Here is a 22,297-nt window from a genome sequence, read left to right as displayed (position 1 = left end):
GGGCGAGATAGGTATGTTTTTGAGTTCCTTTACTATTTAGATGTCTTAGTTATTGCTTGGTACTTGCATTTGTATTATACAAACTCATTATAGTTATTATTGCACTGAATTCTTATATGGCACATGCTTTTAGGCCCCCATTAAATGCAAACTTATTATATATGCATCCTTTTTGCAATTTTTTCCTATTAAATATGCAAATATGTATATTTTAGCATCTCTTGATGTTTGACTGAAAAATTCCACCATTTTCCCCAAGTTTCCCTCAATAAATGATATATTTATGGGAATCGGCAATATCGATACATGTTTCTGTATCTCCAGCTAGTGAAACTTGTAACAATATCGATACTACGAACACTGGTGGAAGGTAAAGTGACATCACTATTAGGGAAAGCAAACCCTTTGCACTTGTATTTTGCAAAAGAAAAGTCTTGGAAAATGCTTTTCCTTTGCATCTAAAACTGTTTGGACTACAATCCCACAAAGGGAAACCTTTTTACCTCCAAAATTTTCATTTAAAACTCCACGTCAGAGACACTCTCTTCCCTCCATTTGACTTTTTGAAACAAAAGGTTGTACTCCCTTGTTGAGCAAGGACATGGAAGGGCAAACCATTTTCCGTAACCTCCTCAACTTCCCAAGCAAGTGCAAACGTCCTATCAACATAAATTGAATGCCTGCACCAGTTGGCACTATATCCAAACAAGCCCTAAAGTATCTCTAGTGTTTCTCTTAGACCTATATATTACATGATAAATGAGATATTTCTGGACATTTCCCATGATATTTTCATATCCAAAGGACATGATCGCAGTATGATACCGATACATAAAACGTTGCAAGTAATCTCATGGTGAATGAGGCAAAGACCATAAATCAAATTAGTCAATTCATCTAGGCCAAAAGTGTATATAGAACATGAGCAATTGGTCAGATCCTTTTGGCCCTCCATTTTCTCTTATGCATATGAGGCCAACATGAAGACTAAGACTGGCATGATTTTGAGTTAGGGCACATTCACTGCAGAGCCCACCAAATTAATAGCCTGGATCTCTCATACGCGGCATGCGCACCAAATTAGCATGTACAGGGTACTTGCAAGTAACATTCATCAAAATAACGTACCTCTGGTTGTATAGTTGCATCATTCTAGCTTCCATTCTTTCCGATCTTACCACAAAACCTCCATTAGCTAACCTGAACAGAAAATGTGGATATATTGTTGGAACTACTAGATAAGAACAAGAGGGTTCCTAATAAAATATGATCAGTTACTAAAAAATTTCACCTCTCCTTGTATAGAATAGGATAAATTCGTGTCACCCCAACCAATGTCCTGGGAACTGGACCCCCTGCACACTTGATGCACCTAAAAGCCAATGGCGCACCAATGCTCTTACCTAGAAGCATAGATAAAAGGTGAATCGAAAGCAGGATATGAGCCAAATGTTTATATGTAGTACACTGAAAATAAAGTCACAATATCCACCATGCAACTTAAAAGTGCATACAGAATCCCAACCGGTCAGCCCAATGTGCTCGATATGTCCCATTTATGTGCATAACCAAACTGATTGTCTTGGATGACTACAAATAGAAGCAGCAGCCAGCAGCAATTAAGAAAATCAATTAATTTGATAAGATGAAAAGTTTTGATCTTAGAACAACAAAAGAAAACAGAGAAAACAAGAACCTCTAGGGGTGAAACCGGTGCAACCCAGCCACATAAGCCTGCTCCCCAAATCTTCAAAAGACAATCCCCATTAACTGTCAGCTGAAGCCAAGTTCCACCAAAAGAGATAGAGCCTTTCTATGGCTACTCACAGGACTGCAAATCTTACTCTCCCTGCAGGTTCCAATGTGTTACCTGCATGAGAGATCCAGGCATGTGTTATGGCCTGTGGGCCAAAAATCAGGCATGTCCAGTCCTCACGGAAGCTGCATGTACAACAAAACTGGACAGTTGGTCCTTTCTGACCATTCATCCTTTACCGCAACTGATGAGTGAACAAGCCTCATTTTTGGGCCATGGTAGGTGGAGTGCTTCATAAGATGAAAATCCCAGATCTCGCACACGTGCCACATTGAGTAGTGAAGGGGGAGTAGGATTCAAAATCCTACACTAATGAATAGACTTTGCATTATCAGTGGGATATATTTCAAACACTAAAAACAATGAGTACCCGAAGTTTCTGGCCCACAAACAATTTTCCAGCAACAAGTTGCTTAGTAAGTGGTGCATCCAAAAGGGCATCAAATGAATACCTACGCAACAAAATTGTGTTAGAGCCTTCAGAATTGCACATTTGGTGCATTGAACATAATAATCTGCATGTTACTCACCAACCATCAGTTAGTTCTATTTTTGCAACATGATTATTTTCAGCTCCACCTCCACTCCAGCCAGTTATCTTCTTAGGATATTCATATGGTGCCAAAGGGCATTCCGCTATCTCAGGGTCTGAATCAGGGTAGGAGCAAATAGCTGAAATGCATAGAACTACCATTGAAGCAGGTGATGCATCGCCTTCCAAAATTCTCTTAACTGCAGACCTATGACCATGATTTACTTCTCTCTCGTACCTTTTATCCAAGAACATCATTGGCATTGTTGGTGGATGTTTCAGAACCTAATACATCAAAATACAAACTGGGAACACTTAACCAACCTGCATTTTAATTCCTCAAGCACATTGGGCACTGTCAAGAATTTGCCACTAGCATGAGCTGGATAGCCTCTCTCAAGGCATGCAAGTTTCCATACAATCCATTTGTAATGGTTTGCAACCCACCTAAAGAGGAAGAAATCAATGTTAATGGAAGAGAGCTAAATGAGACAATTCAAAGAAGATTAAGAAATTTATAAGCTGCAATGCTTGAATCCACATAGCACAAACCTATTTCTTTTATATTAGAAAATAAGTTAATTGGAATAATGAAATTACCCTCAGTATACTTGACCAAGGATCATTAACACAGTTAAGTAATTAAATTCCATCCAGTCGTGCAGAATTGGACCATTAATAGGCTAATCATCAGAAAGCATCGACATTACTCTAAAAAGTCTTAAGGAAGAAGAAAATATACGACCAAGACTATGCACAACTTTGTATCCCATATTCCCAAGTATCAAAGCAGATTTAAATTTCGAGCGGCATTATAATGAAAACTATTTCACTCAAATGCACATTCATGAGACACATTTTAGTGCCATCAAGATATCCACAAATCCAGCCATTCATACATTAATAAGCATATTTAAACTTTGAAATGAACTACAAACTTGTTTGTTTCGAGAGAAAACGGTGGTCAACCATGGAAAAGAATATGAATTCCTTTGATTTGATAGTTCTCTGTTTGAGAAACCAGAGGAAATAGTTTCTTTTTTCCAAAGTATTCATCTAAAAGTGACTAAAACCATTTCCCACAAAAAACAAAAAAAAAAAAAAAACAAAACTTATTAAATTGAATTCCTCGGTGGGAAAATGCTATAACCCTCTGATGTGATCTTTAAAGTTGCCATTATTACACTTCTCCTTGGTTTCGGTGGTTACCCATTCAAGATGGCATAACAAACAATATGAATGAGAAAAGAAACATATTTACTAAGAAGTTCACATTGCCAAACAAACATTGGAAATGCAAAAAGGATTGCCTTCCTTTTTCCCTTACAATTCCCAAATTTGAGGATTCCAAGAGAGTTCTCCACTTCCACATTTTGGATTCAGCCTATCCAAACAGGCCCCAGGATATGGTACAGGGTGGAGAAATAGCTCTATAGTTTACATCTACACTGAACACTTGCAAACGTTTTCACGGGAAGTTTGAATAGAGATAGAAGTATAACTTTTACTGCCAATAAGCTTGCAATGCTCCAAAGGAGTGTCAGCTAGAAGATTTTTTGAATGAATTCATGTAATTTCCCCAATGCTTTTCACATGTCTGATTCTGCTCTCTGTCTTCCTCATCAGCTGCTGAGTTGACTTGGCAACAGTTTCTACTTTGGGACCTTCATATTCTATTGTCTAATCTTTCCATTATTTGTCATGATAATGCATATGCTACATATACAGCGGCAAATGCCACAAATCCGATAATTATGCAGGCATAAAACACATCAAGCTTCACTATTGCTCTATTCCCGAGAAAGCTGCTTCAGGACAGATTCCCCAACATGTTTCTCCTCCTCAAAGGATGGCAGATACTTCTACCGCCGCTTCTGATCGTTAACACTGATATGTAGCAAATGGTTGTTCAGCGTTCAAATGCAAGAGGAAATCATCGCAAGAAGCATGCAATGAAGAAATGGGTCACAGAAACTCAATTTCAGCGTCTACTGCATGCCTTTAAAAATTCGCATCATATCCGTCGATACGGGCAAATCATAACCATATTAACCAGATATATTACAGGATACAGGACAAATCAGCCCTTCCTCATAATATTGGACCATATAAGACCATATTGGCACCAATTCGGCCAGCTATGGGCAGACACAACCATAAATGCCTAAATCTGAAATTTGTTTCAATTTTTCTCTCATTTTTCTTTTTCCATTTCAACCATGGAAGAAGCTTAGAAAGTCACTTTAGACTAGATCTAGGCATCTTTTGGAGATCAAAACAAAGTATTGAGTGGGATCCGACAAATCAAAGCGTAATGGACAATTATGGGAAAAATCAAAAGAAAAGGTTGTCATTTTTATCATGCTTTCATATTCCATTTGTTGTATTCAGTGTTTTGAAGAACATCTGTAGCATAGCATAGCCGTAGCATAGCTACAACGCTATGTAGTGTTAACAAATAGCATAAATCCCCACACATCTTCTTACATTTATAAATTATATGAATAGACTTTAAATATACTTGCATCAATTCTGTTAGACAACGCATAGATTAGGACCCCATGCAAAGAAAACCTATTATGTGCACTTATTTTTTGTAATGATTTGATTTATAAGTGTGTATTGATGACTTTTTAACAATCACTGAAGTTTCATTGAAATTTTTGACCAATTTCCCAATGTTTCCAACAACAGCGGTACATTATGCGATACAACCGATATATCCCATGCGATAACATATACATATCCGTATCCCAACAGTGTGATACGTAACGCGATACTGATATTTCGAATACTGGCCCCAACAAATCTTCATTAAAAATATCTCGGCTAATCACTAACTTGTGGCCATAGGGTCCCACAATCTGTACCCCTTTGTTCCATCTGCATAGCCAAGAAAAATACACTTTCTGGACCTCACATTCAGCTTAGTCCTCTGCTCTTGGGGAATCCATACATAAGCGTCACAACCAAAATTGCGAAGGAACGAATAATTAACAATTTTTTTAGGCCATACCTCTTCAGGGATCTTGCAATCAAGTGCAGTCATGGGAAAACGATTTACCAAATAACAAGCCATATTAACGACTTCCACCCAAAAACAATGCTCGACAGCTCAAGTCTAATCGAAATTAGCATGCTCCTAACGTGATCACCGTAAGGGTACGTTCATACATTCTGCAACTCCATTTTATTGTGAAGTACCGGGGACCGTGTAGTGCCTCTCAATGTCATGCTCACTACGAAAATCCTTGAATTCTTTCGAGGTGTGTTCTCCTCTATCGTTAGTTCTCGTACACTTAATTTTATTTTCCTTTTGATTTTCAACTAATGTTTTAAACTCGACAAAACAAGTAAAAGCATCATTTTTCTTCTTAACATGTAAACCATATCTTTTTGAAGAAATCGTTAATAAAAGAAACAAAAATACTTCGAACCTCCAAAGGATTCGACAAGAGCCTCCCAAGTATCAGAATGAATTAAATTTAAAGCATCTTTACTTTTGGTAGTGGATGTAGGAAAATGAGCTATATGAAGCTTTCCAGATAGGCAATCTTCAAAAAAAAAAAAAAAACCAAATCAATAGACTTTAAACCATGAAGTAAATTTCAATCAAAAAGTACCTTTAGTCCTTGCTTGCTCATGTGCCCAATTGCATGTGCCAGATTGTAGTAGTCTTTCACAGCATTAGAAACAATAGCATCGCCAACTACGGTATCTCCAACCAAACGTATAAACTGGCCATTAACTCTCATTTCACCCCATCATTGCTCCCTTTACAATTTTCAATCGACTCTTTTCACTAGGAAATTTATAGACATCTTCATTAAAATTTTAAACTTTTCCAATGACAAACGACTCTTTCATAGGTTCGGTATGTGCCACACACCAAAAATTGTAGGTATAATACCAACAAACACAGTAATTTTGACGTCTCCAATCCCCACAAATTTACGCATACCATCATCACCAGTGCAAAGTGTGCCGCCGTCACATGACCGATATGTGTAGAAACAATCTTTTTGTGGAGTCATATGGAACGAAGAGCCCGAATCTAAGATCCTTCGATGGCTCATGTGATCTCGTGCAATCGTTGCAAACAATGCTTCCCCATCCTCGAATGAATTATCTTTCTCAACTAGATTTCCTTACGAACCCTTTGAATATGATGTTTGATCATGCGAATCAGGTTTGTTATTTTCCTGATGTGCTTTTTTTAATCTACAATTTTTACGCAAGTAACCATTCTTTCCGTAATTCTAACACTTACATGTTTTGTGCCTTTTTGACTTGGATCTCGTCTAATCTCTCCCACCAATACCCTTCTCAATAGATCTTCATCTGACCATCATAGCATCACCAACAAATTCTCCTTAAGTTTTTCCACGAGACTCTTCAGTAAGCAATGTGGACACTCCTAACTCCATAGTGAGGTATGGACCATTGCTGAGATTCATAATCAAACCACCCCGCAAATTTTGCATCGAATAGAGTAGAACTGCAACATTTTCTTCATCGTCAATCTTCACATCAATTGCCGCCAATCTGCTAATCATAGTGTTAAACCCATTAAAGTGATATTGTGAAGAAGATCCTTCCTTTATCTTCAAGTTATACGGTTGTTGTCGAAGAAATATCTTATTCGACATCAATTTCCCTTCATAAGGTTTTACAATTTGTCCCACAAACCTTTTGCAATGGTTTGATCGGACACGTTGAACAAAACCAAATCATCTAGAGCAATAAGGTTCACCATGGCTAATTGATTTTTCTCTTCAAATACCCCATCTTTCACCTATATAGGCTTCTTTTCCTTTTCTTGAATCACAATTGCACATCCTTCATTCACCAACACCACGTTCATCTTGAGTTTCCACAATGCATAATTGGATCCATCAAACTTCGGCACGTCGAATCTAGTAGAACTCGATCCAGCTATCTGAAACACAATGACAAAACAAATGCCAACATCGATCTTGTGCTAAAAGGCTCCAATACCAATTGTAGCAGAAAACCGCCCACATATGATCAATGTAAGCGAGGCCAAAACACAAAAGAAAATGGCCAAACCAAAACAAGAAGCAAGAGGCAAAAGGATTTACGTGGTTCATCAATATTCTCACTCCACAAGGGCAACAACACATAGCTTTCTTCTTCGCTAGAAACAACGGAAACAAAAATATAAGGCTTACCTCTCTCCCACCCATACAAGAAATCCTACACCAAAGAATACCCAAGAAGATGAACTAATGGAAGAGGGTGCCTCTCTCTACCTATGGCCCTCCTTATATAAACCACACCAGTGGAGAGAGGACAGAGAGAAACATGGATGAACTAAGCTTCATCATACATGATCGTACATACAAGCGTGCGGACCAAGAGGAATTCTAGAGAGAGACCTACATAACAGGGGAGGGACGTCTCCTATAAGGAAACGTCACCTACTGCCATAACACAACTCTCTGTTTACCCTTTCTCTTCAACTTCTTCTACAGATTTCTTCTTAAATGTACTTGGTATCATAGTGGTTTGGGAACCTGATCACAGCTTACAATAGTGGGGCCCACTGTTAACGTCATCCATGCATACGGATGATATCAGCAGGGCACAGCCAAGAAATCCTTTTAAGCATAAAATTACGAGATCTAAACCATAATGATTTTAAAAGAATGTTGGTGATTTTTCTACAATTTTTGGATAAATTTTTTTTAGTGTTTCAATGAAATATAGAAAAGTTGAAAAAAGTTCAAACTTCGGTTTTCTTGTTGTATTGTTTTTCTGAGGATTTTTTGGACAGATTTTCCACAAAGCAGGTGTGGTTAATCATGTGCAATCACCAGAAACAAGAATCGTGAAGTTTCATCGACATTTGGGGTGTGCTGTGACGTTTTTTTTGTGAGAAATGGGTGTTGTCAACCCTTGTTTTTGGGTTTTTGCTGAAATTTCTTTTTGCCTTCATGTTTTGATATTGCAAGGTTGTGAAATGAGATGTAGAATCATGTTGAAGATGGTGATTGTGTACTTGATGTTATCCTTCCGTGCTTAGAAGTACTTCGCACACAAATTGTTTGAGTAATGTTTGACCCAACTTGACATGGAAGATTTCTATAAGTAGTGAAGCTTTCCTTTTCCGTTCATCATTTCTTCCTTTATTAGGCATTTGTTATTAGTTGCGTGTGTAATTCACTCACATAGTGTTGCACGTTTTGCACACATTTCTCTTCGCATGCCAATATGTGTATCCTCTCAAATGTTATGAGTGTAGTTCACACATTTGTTGTGCAATGTTGCACGTGTTTGGGAGAAGACTTTGCATGTGAATGATGAGTTGGTGACTCGATGGTTGTCAAGTTTGGTTTGGCCTTCTATTTGAAGAGAAGATTCAACAAATTAAGAAAGTTCAAGCCACATCTATAGACAACCAACAATTGAAAATCTTATATCTTGTCATGTTGTGTTTGAGGGGGAACAACGGCCCATGCTGATCGTCATATCATCTTCTTTGTATCTGTTCTAGCTAGGCATGATCGATATCCATGCTCTAGCTTGAGTGTGGAAATACATGTAATTGTGTTTGTGTGTGTTTTGTACACCTATGGAGCATTGTATGTTTCTCTGTAGTTAATATGTGTCTGTGAGAACTTGTCAAGAGACTTTGAATCTACTTCTATTGTATCATGTAGTTTACGCTACACTTTACAAAGGGCTAAACATTACGCAACACGCTACCGTTATTTAAAACACTGGTTGTATTTCAATGTAATGGGCGCTAATTCACAAATAATGTTTGATTTGAGTTCAACTAGGGCCCATTTGGTTGACTTTCAAGTTTCAACAGGTCAAGCAACTCAAGCCGACAAATAGCATTCTTATCAAATAGTTGTCTAATACACATTAGACTTGAACATCTCACTTTTTCCTTTTCTCTAATATATTTCCTTAATTTTTTGGCATAGAAAAAATTTTTGATCGATACAATCCGATACAGTCCATATCGTATTGCTTTCAGCCTAGCCAATACGCCCCTCAATACCGATATTTAAAATCATTGTCCCGCAGCCCGTTTGAAGGGCCCCATATATGAAGTTGTGCTTGTGGCTTGATTCTTTAAAAGTGTTTATCTAGTGAAGAATTTGAGGATCTTTAATAGGATCTTACGTGTAATTAAGCCATTAATAGTTCTCTACTTTGTGAAGATCTTTTAAGATTTACAATCTTTCTAATGGGTGTTATTTCCAAGGTATTTAATAACGATAACAATGGCCATTACAGCCCTATAACGGTTTTAAAAAAAATAGAGGAAACTATAGCAGCCCTGTATCAAACATTGTGGGTTCATATCAGTCTGTTATGGCCCCATATCATCCTCTGGTGGGCCATTTTTTTTCAGAACAACCGATTTAGTATCACAAAGGGTCCCACCATTACGGTGATGTAACCTTTTTTAAATACCATGGTTATTTCCCCTTTTTGGGATTTGAAATTTAGAAGCCAAATTTTAGGATATGATTTAGATCTAAAATTAGTAAAGTCTAGTGGATTTGAAAGTTCTCCTTAGATCTTTATATTCTGTACTTAACACCTGTGTGAACTGAAGACCTCTACAGCCATATATATGAGGAGAGTTTGAATATTATAAAATAAAATTTGTGAGTTTAGGGAGAAAATTCTCTTGCAAAACTCTAAAAAAAATCAACATCTTTGAATTGTGCAGATTGTCCAAAAAATCCATTCTCCTCCTCTCTTCTTCCTCATCCACCCTGTGTCATCTTTGCCTAACAAAGTTTAACAGGGACTGTTAAGAAACAATGCTATATGTCAAGAAATTTTGGCGTAATTCATATGAGGGCATTGTTTGTAATTCCTATGTACTATGAAGATATGCTTGTAATCTATGTAAATCTTTTAGGGTGCATTTGGCTGCACTAGATATCATAAAAATCATGAAATTTCATAATATTTGGTGCAACCAAATGAATTAGGATTCAGGTCTCCAGGATCTCTCTAGATAAACTAAAGAAAATTTATAGAATCTACCCAGATGGACTTGAGAAACCTATAAATACCATACCTTTGTATTCATTCCATTCTATATGTCAAGAAATTTTGGTGTAATTCATATGAGGGCATTGTTTGTAATTCCTATGTACTGTGAAGATATGCTTGTAATCTATGTAAATCTTTTAGGGTGCATTTGGCTGCACTAGATATCATAAAAATCATGAAATTTCATAATATTTGGTGCAACCAAATGAATTAGGATTCAGGTCTCCAGGATCTCTCTAGATAAACTAAAGAAAATTTATAGAATCTACCCAGATGGACTTGAGAAACCTCTAAATACCATACCGTTGTATTCCTTCCATTCTGTATGTCAAGAGATTTTGGCGTAATTCATATGAGGGCATTGTTTGTAATTCCTATGTACTATGAAGATATGCTTGTAATCTATGTAAATCTTTTAGGGTGCATTTGGCTGCACTAGATATCATAAAAATCATGAAATTTCATAATATTTGGTGCAACCAAATGAATTAGGATTCAGGTCTCCAGGATCTCTCTAGATAAACTAAAGAAAATTTATAGAATCTACCGAGATGGACTTGAGAAACCTATAAATACCATACCTTTGTATTCATTCCATTCACTTAATAGAGAAACAATTTCCAAGAACCAAGCAATCTGGACGGTTAAAAGTAAAATGGTGACTGCTCCAAATCCATGGCAAAATCAGATGATTAGTATCATCTTCTCGGTGTAGTTTTTGGATTCTCCTCCATCAGCAATAGGGTCAATAACTTGGATAGCTTGGAATTCCTTACAAATATGTCAGGCATATAGTTGAAGAGTAACAACCATTTCTAAAATTGGTGAACTATTCATAGTGTGGACCCAACTCAAACATGACTCTTAAGTAATGAGCCTAACACCCGATTGGTACACGGACTGAATTGGATTTAGTACTAGGTATATATCAAGATCCAAACCTGGCCCCCTTAGGCAAGTTTGGGCACAGATGCACAGTAACCCAAGGACCTAACCTGTTGACAACCATAATTAATTATGAACTAGAAGTAGTTCTAGGAGACTAGGACTACAATAGATTTCATACTCTCAAATCTCAACATGAACTCATGCTGCCAATTAGAAATAAGGGTGGCAATGGGCCAGGGTCGCAGGCAGACTGCTTGGCTTAACGAGCCCAACCCGGCTTTGGACCGAGCTTGGAACTATTGGCTTGGCCCGTCATCAAAGCTCGGGCATAGCAAGCATGGTCCAACCAATTTTCAAGCCGGTCTTAGGCTATAGTCATTTTAGCCCAACCCTGACAAGCCCAAACTGACTTCATATGTATATGCGTTATGTCCTAAAATAGTAAGTTGTGAGAGAAAACAGCCTTTCAAAATGAGGGTGTGAAACAAACAATAGAAGAAACACAATGGAGTAAAGGGTGTTCACTCTTTAGTGGCATGTAGCAAGGAAGCTCCACACTGGGCCAACATGTTCCGAAGGGCTTCTGCTCCAATCCCATCCAAGCCAGATGCAGCATGGAATATGTACTTTTCTGCACTATCCGCATTCATGTACTTTATCTCATTCGATAAATGGGTCAGCTACGATCATTTAGGTATAATAAATCCAATAGTCAGTATCTAAAACAGACATGTATCAAAACAGGAGGAGCAACAAAAACTAAAATTGCATACAGAGTCAGTTTTACATGGTGGCCCTCCAAAAAATTCCTTCACAGTATGCCTCTTAACCTGAAACGGATATCGAGTGGAAACCCTTCTTTTGCAACGGGAACCTTCGAGTGTCGGTAATGCGGATGAACCTAAGAAAACAATCCCTTACATAAAATGCATAACTTTAATAGGTGACACTAACAGTAGCATTCAATGAACATTTTCAGAGATTTACCAGTGCAAGGGAATGACATGCTACTTTTCAAAGGGGTGGAGAATCTGCAATGCAACCAGCAGGAACAGTTCAGAAACAGGATGTACAGATAACTGAGGATGACTGTTGCAACCGCACAATTGCAAGAACTTTACACAACCCAAGGTGGCACTCCTATTCTAGACCCAGGTGGTTTATCAGGTGGCCACATGGTGAACGTGCCTTTGACAAAACAACAGGTCAGTAAACTCATCAGGCAAAAATGGATGGTTAAAAAATAAGAGGTCTCATGTCAACCAGTTGCCCCACAACTTATGGTCCACCCAGCAAATAAATTCAATTCTATCATGTGCATGCGACATTCAACTCTTCTATTAGGTTGGGCTGACCATGAGGATGACCTTATGTAAAATCAGCCTCATCCACTCATCTGGTGGGCCACACCATAGAAAACAATTTTCAACCATTGTTAAATAACAAAATACAAGTGAGGTCTGCTCGATGAGTGGATGTGGCTGTGTTTTTTTTTTTTACAAAAGGTGATCCTCATGATGCAGACAACGTATTGTATAGGTTGGATGTCACACACACATGAAAGGTTCTAACTTGGAAGTAATTTGAGGGGTGGATGGTTGATTGTTGTGCAACCAGTGGACTTACGTTCTCAAAAAATAATAACCATCAGTCCACATTCCACATACGTGTGACTCTCCTAACAAGTTAACTTGCTTATTTCAGTCAAGTTTTTTTTTTTTTTTTTGTTCTTGAAGAGTCAGCCTGGGCAAATTCACCATGGAATCCACAGGGCTAATGGCCTAGATTTTGCATAAGTGTGCCATTTCAGGATGTGTAGGGCACCCATGTTAGATGCTTTCAGAGGCACCATTCCAAGTACCATTCCTTGCACATAAACATTAGAAGTTAACAAATGAAAATAAAACATACATAGAACTACGGGGCCTTTTGAATGGAGAAGTAAAGCTTTTCTTCACAAGTCTCCTTTTTTCACTAGTAATTCTCTTCTGATTTGCACAAGTTGTCTCCTTGCTGTTTGAAATTTCAACCAGTGGCTTACCTGATGGCACTGTAGCCGGAATTGTTTGTGAAGCAAGATCTTTTGCTGAAGAATTTCCAACTAACATTTGAGTTGCATAGAGGTCATCACTAGGAGGCCTTTTCATATAACCTCTATTGCTGTTTGACCTGGAGATGCCCTCAGATGCCAAGCCATTTGCATCAACATGTTTCAGGATGCCATCCCTAGAATCAGTAGCCTCCAGAAGATAGGATGACTGCTTCTGGTTGAACATTGACCCTTTATGGGATGGGAATCTGTTCCCCCAATATTGGTTCATCGTAGCATTTTGGTACAAAAAGGAAGCATGAGAAACATCCTCTTTGTTCAGTGAATTGTCATTGCTAGTTTTCTCTTCTCTAGGCAACAAAAACAGTGGATCATAAGTATCATCTTCATTTGGTGATATCCCCGAGTCTGATTCACCAAGAAGGTTCCTTGCACGCTGCAATGCATCACTAGAAACTGATATAGATCTTCCACCTGCCGTTTGGAACTTAACTGGAGGCTGTTCTGAAGAAGATCTGCACGTGTCAGAATTGAGAAGATTCGCAAGTACATCCTTCTTTGATTGGTTTCCAATTCCAGAAGAATATTTATCCCTTGGACAGCTAATCGGACATTTTGGAAATGAACTAGCATCTAAGGTCCCACTACTATGAATGTTGGCAGTTCCAAGAATTGCACTCGCATTCTTCTCCACACACTGCGACTTTCCCCATCCACTCAATCCATTAGTACCTGATTGTTTCTTTGTGTCTCTGGGACCTTGAGAAGTAAGAGGGTTGTAGTTCTCCTCCAACCCCAACAATGTCTTAGCTCTGATGAGACCAGCAGACGATATGTTTACCATTTTCCCAGAGCTTGTCTGGAAAAGTGAATTTGAGGAGTGGCATTGATGGTCTGCAGCATTATGCACTTGGTCTGCACCAAGAATGTGTTGAAGTTAAGCTATATCCACAAGGAAAATTTACAATCCACAAGGAAAATTTACACCCCCACCCCCAAAACACACACACACACAAAAACACTGAACACATGCACAAGACAGAAGAAAGAAGAAGGTTGAAGCGTACACCCTCCTAGATTCCAACAAAGCTTCTGACTACAAGATATGCAGAATGCATGAATAATGGAAAGGACAGAGATTACAATTTCCTAGATTCCAACCAAGTTTTTAACTACAAGATAACATATCCAGAATGCATGAACAATTAAGGCTTAGTTGAATAAAAGTGGAGCAAGCTGCGTGTGCGTGTGTGAATTCATGAAGAATACAACTAGGCAGTAAACAAATAAGATTGCAACAAGATATGTCCGTGGGTGTGGAGGTGTGGGTCAAGAAGTAGCCGAATAATGGTTCAACAAGTTATGCATGTGTGTGGGTGGGCATCTACAGTTGATGTTGATGATTTAATTTGTTTTGTGTCTTCAAATTACTTCCATATGTCAGATCTGGGTTTTTGGCAAGTGATTTTTGTTCTTTTATGTTAAAAATATGGGAGATGGCATAGTTATTATTGCTAATCGAAAGACCCACACGCAAATAGAGACAAGTAAATCGCTATCCTGGTTTGATGATTGCCACAATCACAACTTGACGGCAAGAACTTGAAGTGGTCCCAGTTTGCAAAAATGTTTATTGGGAGCAAATGGAAGTTCTAGTATTACCACAGGCAATAATGAGGAGCCCACAGCGATGACATATCCCATGACAATTGGAAAAGTGAGAATCTGATAGTAATGCCTTGGTTTCTTCACTCCAAGTCCAACATTAGCCAAAGTCCATTATCAAAAACAACACATGAAATATGAGATATCATTGCCAAGACATACTCTCAATGGGAGTTTGTATGAACACCATAAGGATCCCACGCCGAACCCAAGAAAACTTTTCTTCCCAGGCATGCTAGGGTTTGTGGAGATCAAAAGGGGGTCCCATCTTCCCCATTTAGAGAAGAACAACTAGGGCATTGAGGGTGAGAGACTTAGGACTTAGGAGGCAAGAACTTCTCAAAGAGGTATGTGTCTTATCTTCTTCCTTGGAGTTCTTCACACAAGGTAAGGGCTGATCTCCTCTATGTTTACATCCTTTGTCCCATTTGCCGATCAGATACTTAGTATTGCTTGTGAGATAGATGTTCACGGGCTGGGTGGAGGCACAAATCAACTTAGCTTCACATATTGTTCATCCGATTTCATTGCCTTCAAACTCAGTCAAGCTTTATCACATCCCAAGTCAAGAGAGGCTATGATTGAAGAAATGCGAGCTCTTGATAAAATTCATATGTCGGAACTATATGCTGAACTATGGTGCTCCTCCATACTACTGAACTACATACACAAAAATATTTACATAGTTCACTTATTTCTCTACACTTACTATTTTGAGAATTTAAGACTTGCCAAAAGATGAACAAGAACTTTTCTAAAAGCCAAAAACAAATGCTCACAGAAAAATCATAATCAATATTCAAGAAGCAGAAAAACATGAAATGGACATGATTTGCAGATACCACCCTGCAAAATCTTTCCACCTCCGAGAACAGACAATGCCATTCTAATAGAAGACTGTTTCACCGCAACAGATTTTCCTGATCCAGTTCTGAAGATTGGAATGTCATCAACAATGCTTTCTCCAATAATCTTAGAAGATCCTCTGAAAAGAAATTTTGATTTTTGATGAAGAGGGGTATTGGAATATCAGCATTATCACAACATTGGTTTCTTCATTGTCTCTTTCCAAGCATAACCAATTTCTAAGGTTGCGGTCTAGCTAGTATCAATCAGCTTGTTTCCCTAGATGCAGTATGGTTAACTTTCATCTTGTTTTGTCGTGCCTTTGCAGCAATGTACCTAAAGGCACTAGGTGCCCTTGAATGCCCGAAACACCTAGGCTCGCCTAGGCACGTGCCTATAGATTCCAAACGCATCATGTGTTATATATAGATATCGATTTTTAATAGTTTTAGTTCTAAAACTAAGTTGAACACAATGAAATGAAACAATATAAAAAGTTATTACATATTTTATAAAAAGTGATCGCTTGACACCACTTCCAAAAACTTACATCTAATCAAATATTCCAATGAATCGACAAAAACCCTAGAATTCAAATACCCTCTGTTAATACATGATATTAGAGAAAGCAAAGAGACACGAAAGAGATCGAATGAGGGAGAAAGAGAGGAAACCTTCTCTCACAATGGTTTATGTTAATAATAGGTAGTTACAAGAGATTAGAACTCAATAATGAGAGCATGCAAGAGATAAGAACATAACAAATGAGAATAAAATCCACCCATTATGGTGCTCCACAAGTACATACAAAACTATGACACATTTTGAACACTCCTTATCAAGCTTGTGTATAGGTTTGCGTGTAGAATCGAGATCGGAGAGCATGTGGTACCAAAAACTCAATTAGTAATTTTTTTGTTAATTTAAATTGTTTTCTCTTGATTAAATTGCATGGAATCTACGGAGTGAAGTTAGTAATCCATAATGTTGCATGTTTTAAATGCTCGATCATGAATTTTGACCTCCAATTTTCAAATTTGGAAAAACGATGAAATTTGGAGAAAATATAAAATTTCTCCAATTTCACCAATTCAACTCGCGCTTAGAGTGTGGAAAAATCATGAAAGAATGCTTGGAGGTTGATCTACAGATTTACAAAACTTTTTGAAATTTTGATAAAAAAGTATTTTTTTAATTAAAAATATCAATAAATAAATATAAATTATGTTTTAAAAAATTACATTGACCAAATGTCATTTATGCCTTATATTTATGTATTTATGAGTGTATGCTGATCTCAACACCAGGCACACTCATTTATTAATTTTTAAAAATAAATTTAATTTTTTTAAATTATAAAAAATAAATATAAATAAATAAATGCACTATAATTTGTAGGACAGATTTGGCTTTTGAATGTATTGGTTGTGTTTTCATACATCTTCTATAATTTAAATTATATGAATTAATTTTGAGAATAGTTGCATCACTTCTATCAACTAGTGCATAGTTTTTTTTTAGATTGTAAATTTATTAAAAGACAGAAGGCAACAAAAGCAAGAAAACAAATGATAAAAGAACAAAAAAACAAGGGGGAAAAGGAAAGGGAAAAAAAAAAAAAGAATACCTAGAAACTATACAACTCAAAACAGGGGCAAGCCATTAGGGAGCGAAGACCGCATAATCAAAGGGCAGGAGGCAAGATAGCCCATCCCTAACATCCTGCAAAATCAAGGCAAAGATCCACGCCCGAGGGAAGCAAAATCCTAGACAGTGCATAGTTTAAGACCCTGTATAAAAGAAACTTAACATGTGTACTTGTTTTTTGTGTTCTTGTGTTCTTGTGTTCTAAGTGTGTATTATTGTCTCTTTTAACATCCCCTTGAGTTTCATCAAAAAATTCAACCAATTTGCCAATGTTTTCAAAAACAGCAATACATTAACATAATACATGTGATACCCGATATGTTTCTATTACCCCACGGGTGTGATACATGCATCGATGTTGATAGTGAAAATGCTAGGTGTAACAAATCACTCTTTGGTATGGATGTTGTCTCGGACTACCTGATGATTTTATTAACCTAAGAAGCTTAGACTAACAACAATTCATGTATTTAATTTACTGATACTAATATCAATTATTTAATATAAATAAGACTGCATGAGCATGAATCTAGTGATGACATAATATATTTAAATAATCATTTTACCACAAACAACAATGGTATAGTTGATTTAGGACCACAAAAATGCCCCAAAAATGACCCGAAATTCATGCAACAGATGGAACTCCTCCAACAAATGCATATCCTTTATCAAAGGACACCATTTTTCTCAAGAAATTTGAAGAAAAAATTCAAGATTAAATCCGGATCAATAGTATCAACATTAGAAATTGTGTTTGCATAACTTTTCAAACTAGGTACGAGGAGATTCTTTCAATCCATAAATTGCCTTTCTTGAGTTGTAAACTTTGCCTTTCTCCCTTTGAGGTCTAAAAACAGGAGGTGTCGCCATATATATTTATTCCTAAAAATTGCTTTGAATAAATGCATTCTTCACTTCTAATTGATGTAACCACCAAGCATAATGAATAGAATCAATAAAAGTATGGATGGAATTCAATTTTGCCATCGGACTGAAGGTCTTCTCATAATCAACTCCATATCCTACATGAATCCATTTGGGACAAGTCTAGCTTTGTATCTCCCAATAGAGCCATAAGACTTGCACCTCAAAGATCAAAACTATTTTCACCAGAACTCTACTCCCCATCAACCATTATCGTATTGGCCCATGGCTTTGAACAAGATTCTTTTGAATAAAGGCTTGGATTTAGAATCAAACAGTATTGTTGGTGTCTCCTTTTCCCTCAATGGGTACATCTCAACTAGACCCCATCTAAAGAAAGGTTGCACCCATTTCCTAGTCCTTGTCCTTTAAGGATTTTGAATCAATATCAGAGCAGGCCTCTCCAAAACAATAGAGTAGCTCCCAATAATGGTGGCCCATCAACTAGTCTCACCCCTATGCAATTATATATCGATGCTAAAGAGAGCAAGGAATCCCTTCCAAGAACCTAGACACGTTGTAGCTCAAAATCAAGGTGGAGGCCAATCGGGAATTTAAAATTTCTTAGATGTTCCATTTTTTCTTGATATCTTCTAGATTGAAGAAAATGGATTGACGGTGGTCTGATTCTTCTTTAACATAACCCTACGGAGCACTCCTCAACAAACTTCTCCTCTTGCTTAAGATTGGCAATCTCTATGTGCAACTAATAGAGATGAGCCAAATCATCGTGTTAGGAGTAAGTTTTCCAACTATGTACCCCAGTCTCTCTAGCTTCATATCGAATATTTCCTTTTGTCTTTCAAAACAATAATCCACGACTTATATTTGATTGCATGAAGTGCAATAGCCATGACATAACAATCAAATTCCCACCTTCCCAATCATCATGGGATGAATCATCTATTGGTGGTTCTTATTCCCGGTTATGAGGCCAAGTTTCTTTCTTGCTCAAATAAACATTTTTTTCCATATTGGGACCATTGCATGTAAACTTTACCATCTAATTTGTCAATGGTAATTACCAATCTAGGATGGTCATCGTGTCCCATAATTAATATGGACCTTTTGAACAATATCAAAGCTCTCCGTCATCTTTACAAAGTTTGGAAAATCAACTCAAAATGATCAATTTTGACTTGTGGATCCAACTTTGAATGTTGATAGGCCAGATTGGGTTGACCGGTGGATGCAACGGGACCTACAGGTCGTGCCGCTAACATCAGTTGACCCATCTGGGTCTACTAGTGGACGTGACAGAACATACAGGCCTTCTAATGATAACAATTGACCCGTCTGTGTCCACTAGTGACTGTGGTGGGGCCTGCCAGCCTTGCTCTTGGTGTCAATGGGGTCGATGGAGCTCGTCGTAACTAGTGGGTCATATAGCATCTACAATTATGGTGATGAGGACTAGCATCCCTGCTTTCATCACCATAGTGTTCCAGAGGCCCATCTGAAGAATGCAATGGGCCTTCGAGGCCAAACAAAGAAATAGAAGAAGAGGAAAAGAGGAAAAGAAAAGGGAAAGAGGAAGGAGAAAAAGAGAAAGAGAATCACCCATGAAGTTCCAATACCATGTTAATGCATGATATTAGAGAAAGAGAAGAAAGGTGCGAAAGATTATGAATGAGGGAGAATGAGATGATACTTTTTCTCTTTTCTCGCAATGGCTTGTTTATAATAATAGATGGTTATAGGAGATCAAAACCCAATAAATGAGAATATACAAGAGATACAAACATAATAAATAAGAACAAAATTATACCAATATGGTGCTCTGAAGGTACATACAAAACCATGACCCTTTTAACACCCTCAATCCTCAAACATTGAAACCTTAATTTCACAAAATTCTCAAATCCTCTTTGCTCAAAACCCCACATCCCAATTTTAAACCCTAATTTTCCATTTTAATCAAATCCTAACCCTAAATTTCCCAATTTCCCCAACCCAAAATGACAATTTTACCGAAATCCCTAAATTTTCCAAACCATAAAATCAAAATTTTTAATATCCCCAAATCCTTTAACCTAATTTTCTAATTCCCTTGAACCCCAATGATCAGCAAAGATTCATGTCCAATTAGGATCGAACAACATGAATACACAACGACCGAATTTTTACTACAAGTAATTCACTCCACCGATCCAATGGCATGATGGTGATTTCGTCATATCGCAAGCGACTGTGACCTGATAGGCCGGGTGGTGGGCGAGTGTGACGCCACATGACAACGCTAGGTCCTGCTAGAGGTTTTCATGGTTTCCATGCCAACGCCTAATTCGCCTTCTACCTCTTATATGGCGCAAATGGAGAAGCTCAACAATGTAGGGGTTAAAACACTAATATAAGAAAGAACCAAAAAAAGGATATCATGAGTTACCTGAAATACCATTGTTTTAGGCACCCACTATGCGTGGTTCTGTTTTCGGCTTTACGTGTGCGGGCATGCCAGAATTGAAATTGTGGCTCAATTCAAACCGAACAACTATGACCCCAAGCGCCGAGATAGGCAGACACGTAGTGTATGACCGAGATCCGATGAGATCGGTCGCCTATTCAGCCACTCGCTCAAAGTATAAACAAGATTAGGCAATATTCAGAGGGTGGGGTTTGTCCTCTGATGATGGGTTGCACCTTTGCCTTCCGTATGAAAGGACTTTTCGATACAGACAAATGAAAATAAGAAAAGGATTCTCACAGTCGGTCATGAAGAGCAGCTGCAGAACACCTTTCCGAATGATGAACTGAATCCAACATGGAGCGTAGACTCAAATTACAGCTAAAGATTACCAGCTGCTTGGTTACCGCTATAGATTACACTACGAAATGTAAACAGTAGGCTAAAAGTAAAGGATTGCACTAAGAAATGTAATTTGCTTGACAAGAAAGTAAAGGATTACACTATAGAATGTAAATTGACTGGTAGTTGAAAGGATAATTTGACAGGTAATGTTTGGTTTGATTGGGATGGCATGAGACGATTTTTCTTACAGAAATCCTCTACTATTTATAGCTTTGATCCAGCCATCTGGATCCTTCTTACGTCCTGACGGTTGCTATAGCCGTTCACCATTACTTGACTTCCTTTCTTTCTCCCTTTGCCATCTGTCCTGTAACCGTTTCTTCATGATTGCTTCTTCATCGGCCGCTTAGGCATTGACATGGCACTGTCTGATACGTTCCAGCTGTTGTTTGCTAAGAAATCTTTTCAAATCTCTAAATACACCACGCGGATTTTCTATAAATCACACGTAATCTACTTTAATTGGCTCTTAAGAGAAATGACGATAATGGGGATGAACACCCACAATTGTTTTCAAATGGCACCCAAGCGCATGGCGCTAGTCACGCACCTAGGCGCACACCTAGGGAAAATGCCTCACTTGGGGACCAAGCGAGGCATAGGTGACCAAAAATGCCTAGACGTGTGCCTAAAACACCTTAATTGCGCTGCTTGTAGAGAAATTGCACACCTCATTGCAAGTGGCATGAATGTAAAGTCATTCAGAGTGACTCTAGACCATTCTTTAGTCATGTTCTCCCATAGAAGATGAAGAGACGTGAAATTAGAGAGCAAATATTGATATGTTGGAAACTTCATGTTTCCTTCCATTGCAAAAGCTTTATCTTTTGGCCTTTGGATTTACTTAAGCATGCATATCCATCATACACGTAACTCAGTTTATCAAAAGAACTAAAACAAACTCCTAGTATAAAGAAATTGAATGGAAAAAATTAACTCTAAGCCCCATACATGCATTCAAAATACAAGCCTTAACTAGCATAAAGACATGAACTTCATAGCACACAAGTTCATGAACACATCTAACTATCTGTTTATTATCCAGAAGACAGCATTTTGTTCAACTACACA

General features: G+C 37.8%; 1 protein-coding gene across 4 annotated transcripts in view; it reads right to left on the bottom strand.

Annotated features, from left to right (window-relative positions):
* Positions 1-22,297, bottom strand: part of LOC131236303 (protein BREAST CANCER SUSCEPTIBILITY 2 homolog B-like) — a 41,180-nt gene that overhangs the window by 16,843 nt on the left and 2,040 nt on the right. For 2 of the 4 annotated variants that reach the window (XM_058233415.1, XM_058233416.1), the window contains exons 3-14: positions 15,840-15,980; positions 13,194-14,247; positions 12,270-12,313; positions 12,056-12,183; positions 11,808-11,962; positions 2,673-2,795; positions 2,347-2,586; positions 2,187-2,268; positions 1,697-1,747; positions 1,515-1,590; positions 1,292-1,403; positions 1,129-1,200 (exon numbers count right to left, since the gene is read on the bottom strand). In XM_058233415.1, coding sequence (XP_058089398.1) covers positions 1,129-1,200; positions 1,292-1,403; positions 1,515-1,590; positions 1,697-1,747; positions 2,187-2,268; positions 2,347-2,586; positions 2,673-2,795; positions 11,808-11,962; positions 12,056-12,183; positions 12,270-12,313; positions 13,194-14,247; positions 15,840-15,980 — 2,278 coding nt within the window. The remainder of the gene's footprint in view (positions 1-1,128; positions 1,201-1,291; positions 1,404-1,514; positions 1,591-1,696; positions 1,748-2,186; positions 2,269-2,346; positions 2,587-2,672; positions 2,796-11,807; positions 11,963-12,055; positions 12,184-12,269; positions 12,314-13,193; positions 14,248-15,839; positions 15,981-22,297) is intronic. The other 2 variants (XM_058233417.1, XM_058233418.1) reach the window with 2 other exon arrangements.

This window comes from Magnolia sinica, unplaced genomic scaffold (genome assembly GCF_029962835.1).
Source record: "Magnolia sinica isolate HGM2019 unplaced genomic scaffold, MsV1 ctg357, whole genome shotgun sequence".
In the NCBI taxonomy this organism is placed as follows: domain Eukaryota; kingdom Viridiplantae; phylum Streptophyta; class Magnoliopsida; order Magnoliales; family Magnoliaceae; genus Magnolia; species Magnolia sinica.
Note: the sequence above shows the minus strand (reverse complement) of the source record. Positions and strands in the feature narration are given on the sequence as shown.